Below are 7,509 nucleotides of genomic sequence, written 5' to 3'. Positions count from 1 at the left end.
CTAGGAAAATTGATTTAAAACAATTTGCTTGGCACGCCATTTACGGAACTTTTTAATAACCATTCGATTCATACGGTTCAATTGACTCACAGAGTAGAAACGCACTGCACGTTCGTATTTATTATATATGTATGTACAATGTACATACATACTGTAACAGATGCATTGGACCACATAGAGAACTTTCCCTTCTACTTCTACGACAAATATCGACACATATTTTGTATTTGAGGCGGAATATTATTTATTTATTGATAAAAATTATATTTGATCAGAATAAATAAATAAATAAATTAGCTTAAATATTATTAATTTAGATAAAGTAATGATTCGTTCGAGATGATCAAATATCGATTATCGTTACAAATTTGACGTATCACTATCTTTCACAGAAAATTAAATATTGTTTGTTAAGTTGAAACACAGTCACTGAAAATCAAAATTCGATACTAATGACATAAAATATTCCCTTTCCTCATCATATTGCAATTTACACTCCAATCCAGTGTATATAGTGCCGCATATATCTGATAATCAAAACAATCTTTACTTAAAAACATCGAGCTTTCAAATTCTCAGAGGGATGCTACTTTAATCTCATTCAAAGATTAAAAATATAAATTATTTTGAATTTGATATAAGAAGTATAAACAAGTATCAAGTATTGAAAAAGACAAAAAAGTTAATATATAAATAGCTGTATACATTAAATAATATTTTAAATATATGCCTCTCGCGAAAAAAATGTTAAAATGAATTATAACAAATTATGGCCCATATAGTACTAATTACCCGAATAGTTTGGTTACATTATCGAGTAGCACATTACCAATAAAAGAAATTATTAAAAATATACGTGAGACTTATTTGATAATAGTATTTCATACGTTTTGTTGATTTATATATCTCTCTAGAGTATAAAAACGTCCTGCGTATCATATAGCTTTCGCACACTCTCTGAATCTTGTTTTTCTCTTTCTTTTTTTCTCTTTTTATCCTAGAAGTCCCAGAAGAATAGAGAGATTTTCAAATTCTTTCGAGAATTTCAAGTTCGATATCGCGACTGATAAATATGTCTAGTGCAAACACGCGAGGAAATTCTGACTTTCATTTATCTTCCGAATGATTCAAACTCTAACGCCAATACCGTTATCGCTTTTGATTTCCGATACGATGTCAAACGTAGGAGTGCAGATATCGGTGGGTGTGGGGATAGCAAGAGGCGCCAGACGCGGGTTCCTCTTAATCGACGGCAGTTCCTTCAAGATGTAATCCACGCAGGGTCTGATGCGCAATCTATTCGAATGTACGGCCGGTTCTACTCTAAGAATCGTGCAGGATCGCGTCGAGGGATGCCTGACATGGTGCACCGATTCCGTAGATCTACTTTGAAAAGCCGCTTCTACAGCACACCTCTTCAAATTCATTGTTGACATCGAATTGTACGCCAATGCGTCCCGCTCGGAATCGGGCGTAAAGACCGGCTCGTAGCTCTCCTCGAAAGACGTAAATATATCCGAATCAGGCATGGATGGCGCGCTGAAGAAGGACTCGCGCAAAGATGACGACAGAGCGTCGGGACACATAAAGGGGTCCAGAGAGGTGAGATCGTTGAGATCGCTGCCGCTGTTACAAGTCTGAAAGTCGTTGACCGAGTAAAACAATGGGAACGCGGTTTGATGCTCTATCGCGGCGCTCGATAAGACCTCTTGGCTCCTAGAAGACTCGGACCATTTTGAGTCGGATGGACGTCTTGAGCTAAACCTGGTGGAATCATGCTCGGCGAAGATGGGTTCCGATAATCTCGTGTCTCTACTTTTGTCCGAGTTCCTCAGCAGTGCCTCGAAAAGATCGATCGGCTCCAACGTCGACGTATTATCAGAGGATGGAGGGTCGCTCCTTTGACTCAGAATTTGATCATCTCCTTGCTCAAACGGTTCGCTCAAGTCCTCGATATTTAGTAACACGGTCGGTACTATAGGAATTGAGCGTCTCATGGACTTTTGACTGTTTCTTTTACTTATAGGCGATCTAGCGTGTTGCGCGATGACGTCCACGACAGATCTCGGGATCTCAAGATTCTGCGTCTCTTCGGTCTGAAGAGATGCCGCGGGGAGAGGATCTATAGGACTCGGCGGTTCCGAGTGTATCGTTGGAACAACCAACGAATCCATCAAGTTGGAAGGCTCCAACAGAGTTACTCGGTGCATCACTGAATCGCCGATTGCATTAATCGACTCGGAGTGCTTCAACGCCTCCAACTTTCTATGAGTTTGCGTCATGGCTTTGGCAGTAAAATTTATTATGTGCGCGGGTGTGTGCGTATTTCTCGATGGTGAGTCTAGGTTAATAAGATTGGCTAATTTGTTCGACGTAATAGTTAGGTGCGGAAGTGCGCTTCGCTTCAAGGTATCCGTCTCGCAGCTTGTCTTGACGTTATTAAGCGCCGACGACGAAGAGGAGCAGCCGTTTTGCAGTCTGTGCTTCAGATTCGGATTCACGCGTCCGAAGTGGCGAAACTTGGGTCGCGGGCGAGAAGAAGCCTTGCTAAAAGTTTCTCTCTGTTGATCCTCCATCTGTCGGCAGAGCATCATCGCGTGTCTCGCTAATGCGTCCTCGTATCCGTGATTGAGATTTTGCACGGAGTAACCATATTTTTCCGTGTCGTTGTCACTTATCGGAAAGAGTCTCGTGCCTACCTTAGAAGCATGCACCGTTGCCGCTCCGAGATTCGAATCTGACATGGTCAAGTTTGGATTCCGTCTTTGATAGGCAACATTATTTACACGGCACATTACTTGGTTCGAGTTCTTCGTGTCTACTACTTTGGAGGAAGTATCGATATTTAGTATCGGATCCGATAGGGCGTTCAATTGAAGAAACTTACGATTGCTGTGTGAGCCGTCACTCTTCAAATTCTGATAAGATATAAATTTCTCTGACTTGAAAATCAACGGCAAGTTATTCCCATTTATTCGTTTATGATTCAATCGTCGGAGATGCCTAATCTTGTTGAAGGTCGGATCCAGCAAATACTTGAGATTTTTTATCTTGTCGATATTGTGATTGGAGTCGATAATGTGATTCCGGTCGATGATGTATCTTGGCTCGAGCATCTTCGTCAGGTCGTGAATATTTTCCTCAATGATGTCGCCCGGTCGACTGCTACAGGACGCAATATGCTCGTTGTCATGCTTCCCGAGCGAGATATCGGTGTGTCTACCCGATATTTCTAAGCATCTATTCTTATAAAGAGCTTTTTGGTGCTTGGTAGTAGTAAAGCAATCCTCTACGGGCGGATGTCGTCTACTTTCGTTACTCTCTTCATTATAATTCACCTCGGCCAGTTCAAGGTTCGTGTTGGTACCGCATCTTGTCGGTGAACAGCCGTAATGGCCCGGCATCACACCAAGCACAGCAACCAGATCTTGAGCAATTTTTCCGGCAGCGATGCGCATCTCACCGTGATGAAAAGCATAGATCCATGGATTCGCGCCGCTGTGCGCAAGGATTGGCAAACCTAGCCACACCACCGCCCATTCCGATAGGATGTTGGTACCGTAAAAAATGTCCACCAGCATGCAAGTCTAGAAAAAAAGAAAAACCATGTTAGAGATTGCCCTTAGACTGCCTCGTATGTTTATTAACATTTTCTTGCGATTCTAGATCTGTTTCTTATTCCAACTAGACTGCACTACAACTCTTTTTTTCGCTTTCGCTAAATTTCAAACATATACCTATCTCTCACTTTAAATTCCGAAAGTGTACACTAGTACACTAGTTCAGCCAGAAAACAGATCTTTCATTTATTTGCAACTGCTAGAATTACAATTACATCACATGTAAAAAGAATTGGTTTTTGCAATTTTCTAAGTTATTGTATATTAAAAACGGAGAAAAAACGTTTCGAAATCGATATAACTTGCTTGCCGCATCAGCTCATTCAAATTTGTCTTACTTCATCCGTATAAAAATTCACTGTATATCGCGAATCCTTTTAGACGTGGTAAACAATTATGCAAGAGAAAAATATAAAGATTATGTCTTTCAAACGGGAGAATGGGAGTATCTCTTACATACAGAGTGTTCGCGGTAATGACTGCATAATCCGCAATTTTTGCAATAGACAACGAGATATTATTGTAATTTCTAAAGATTGCCGAATAAACGGCTAAAATCGACGCATTAGATAAGACGCTTAAGATATTTTACAAAGTTCTTTATAAAATATCTTAAAGATTTTTCTTAAAGAACTCTTAAAGATATTACAGTTACCTTATGCATCTATTGTTTAGACATTCTGTTGACATTGGATAATTAAAAAAATTGTGAAAATTGCAAAATGATATGAGAGATTATGTAGTCATCATCACAGACCTGTGTATTCCATTATAATTTACATACAAGGTGTTCTAGAAATTGATGACTAAATTTTAGTATCGTATTCAATCCTAAGGATTGAAGGAAGGTCATGAAAACATAGGTCCGGAAACTTTTCCTTTTTGAGATATACTTTTTTATCTCAAAAGTTTACTTTACACGAACAGTTACCATACAAACTACATAAATATAAAGTAAATATTGTAGAGCAAATGATATTGTTATTCGAGGCAGTAAATTAGTTTCTATCTAAACGTTGCATAGTTAAGATAACATTAGATTAGTTGAGATAATCATCTAACCAAGATGATTTATTCCAATATCGCGCGAGTGGGCCGATATTCATTTCATGTATGGACGAGCTAACGGAAACTTCAGAGAACGTTCATCGTCGATGCGAAGCATGTATCATGACACACAAGGAAGTCATTTTCAGCTCAATTTTTTAAGTTACAAATTTTTAAAATATTCTCTCGTAAACAAAAAAAGTTTATATCTTAAAAAGGAAGAATTTCTGGAGCTATAATATAATATATATTTATTGTGTGTGTATATGACGTATTTTTTCATTCTTAGCGACAGTAGAATATATGATATTAAAGTTTGGCCCCACCTATTTCTGGGACACTCTGTATATATTTCACGTATTGTACCAATACAATTTATACAACGTGATTAACGCACATGATTCTTCGGTTAATTAACCTAATTGGACACTAAATTAAATTTCGCCTACCTGATTAATAAACTTTCCACGTTAAAAAGAAATTCAATGCACTGGGCAAAACAGTCGGAGAAACACTTGTAATATTTTCCCATTTACTCTTTTAGTCACAAGGAAAGATTCATATAAAAAGTAACAAAAAGATCACCAAGGAGCAGTTTCTCTCCTTTCTTCATATCTAGCAATGCAGTAAACATGTCCTATCATTTAATAATTTTACAAGTTGCATCGATCTTTTCGTCGTTCAATGAAATCTTCGCTCCCTTGTGAAGATAAGATGAAATAAGTTGAAGTCAAGGGAACTTTAATATCGCTTTCCAATGTCTGTTTCTCAAATCATCTAATAAAAATTAAAAAAAAATTAATATATTGACCGTTAATCTCGTAAGCTTACCTCATTGTTGTAATACCACACAGAAAAATGTTGAGTAAGAAATATATTGCTTTGAAAAAAAATATCCTTTATAGATATGTACGTATTTCTTCAAGTTCTTTCTTGGTAATAATATTTAACGGCGAATCGACCACGATATGTCTTTCAAACTTACGTTTTCTCTCTTTCACGTCTCTCCATTGAACATTCTTGTGTTGATCTTTACGACACAAATAGATACAGAACTGTTTTATCTTTTATATAGGAGAAATCTGTACGTTTTGCTAATGTGGCTAATATGATAAAAAAAAAAAAAAAAAAAAAATGAAACATCTATGAAACAATAAATGTGTTAGTTACTTATGATAAACGTTCAAATTTGAAGCACGACGTATGCCCATAATTTAGTTAATAGATACAATATATAATAAAGTCACAAAAATATGAAATAATATAATCAACACTATAGATTAAAATTTCCTATTTCTTCGGTATAGGAAGCATATGGCAAACACGGCGACATAAACACTACAGACGAAGTTTTAATGATTTTAATCCATCTGCAGGGGGAGGGGGCCACACTTTTTTCACCCAGATGAAATTTCATTCTCAAATTTCTTGTGTGTGGCACAAATTTCAATTTTTATTAAATAAAGGTTTTAAGTAACAGCGTTGAGTTAAATACCTACTTGGCAACGTAGCAGAGATGTTGGAAAGTAATTCTGAATTTTTTTAGATTTTTTTGAAATCTAGAGCGCGCAGTAACAAAAGCTACACAAAAAAATTCAGCAAGTACCTGTGGAGTAAGTAAAAATATGTGTGCCTATACGAAGGATACGAGACATACTATATGTAAGTCCATAATACTGTGGTTACAGTTTGAAACTTGGATTTTGTATATATCAATATGATGTAAATCAAAGAGAGTTACATGTTCCTTCCGCAGTAATGGCAGTAATGGAAACTCGCACTCACTTGGAATGGAAGCCACAGAATAAAAAATGCGCCAACCGTGACTGCTAGGGTTTGTCCATAACGAGGTAGTGCCAACGTCTGCGTTTGATGTCTAAACGATAATTCGACTGTGTAAATCGCACGTGCATGTGCACGCGCGACAAGATAGACATACATGTAGCAACCCAGTAGAACCAGGGCGCTCGGTGCCCAAACTGCCACGACCAGAAACACTCTGACCGGTGGTAACACGGCCACATCGAACCTGCAGTTTCCGCTACAAGATAAATTAATATCAAAGATTATTCACCCTAGAATTACAACATATCTATGGTATTGATCAATATCTTTCCAATATTGAATACTAATATTCTTTCTTTGTATTTTTATTTATTACATTTATTTTTTCCAATAATTTATTGAATTAAAACGGAATTTACTAATTGTAGTAATACTGTACCGACCTAATACTGTACAAGCTCGTGTGCTTTACCAGTTTTACTGCAGGCAATGAGTCTTACTTATTGTTAACTCACATTAAAAGTGAGGTTATAAACTGCTGTGTTGTTGTCAGCAAAATAAGCAACTTATATAATAATGTCATTATCTATAAGTACTAAATATATAAAATACACATGAGTTTATACATATATATATATATATATATATATATATATATATATATATATAATAAGGTCTGTCTTTATTGCTATCTCAAACTGGTGCAATAATTATTATATGTGCACCAGTTCAAAAAAATAGTTAAAAAAATAGATATTTTGATTCAGTATAAGTATCATTCGTGTAAAAATGGATAGCAATCATTACTCCTGGATTAGCCGATTAGAGGCGAGAAGTAATACGCAAATCAGAGCGAGAGCGATTAAATTAAAGTAATAGAAAACTGTGATATGTCACTCAGCATAATGATCGCTCAGCGTGATTATCTACTGGGAATTCGCAGCGAGTATATATAATATAAATTTTCGATTATACCTATATTCCACTGGGCCGAACGCGGACAGGATGAGGCCGGGGACGGGGACGGGGACGGGGACGGGGACGGGGACGGGGACGG

General features: G+C 37.1%; 1 protein-coding gene across 1 annotated transcript in view; it reads right to left on the bottom strand.

Annotated features, from left to right (window-relative positions):
• Positions 1-777: 777 nt before the first annotated feature.
• Positions 778-7,509, bottom strand: part of LOC108750839 — a 9,924-nt gene continuing 3,192 nt past the window's right edge. The window contains exons 4-5 of the mRNA XM_018490647.1: positions 6,453-6,708; positions 778-3,587 (exon numbers count right to left, since the gene is read on the bottom strand). Coding sequence (XP_018346149.1) covers positions 1,128-3,587; positions 6,453-6,708 — 2,716 coding nt within the window. The 3' untranslated portion in view covers positions 778-1,127. The remainder of the gene's footprint in view (positions 3,588-6,452; positions 6,709-7,509) is intronic.

The sequence above is a fragment of the Trachymyrmex septentrionalis genome, unplaced genomic scaffold, assembly GCF_001594115.1.
Source record: "Trachymyrmex septentrionalis isolate Tsep2-gDNA-1 unplaced genomic scaffold, Tsep1.0 scaffold37, whole genome shotgun sequence".
NCBI lineage: Eukaryota > Metazoa > Arthropoda > Insecta > Hymenoptera > Formicidae > Trachymyrmex > Trachymyrmex septentrionalis.
This window is presented reverse-complemented; position numbering and strand designations above follow the sequence as displayed.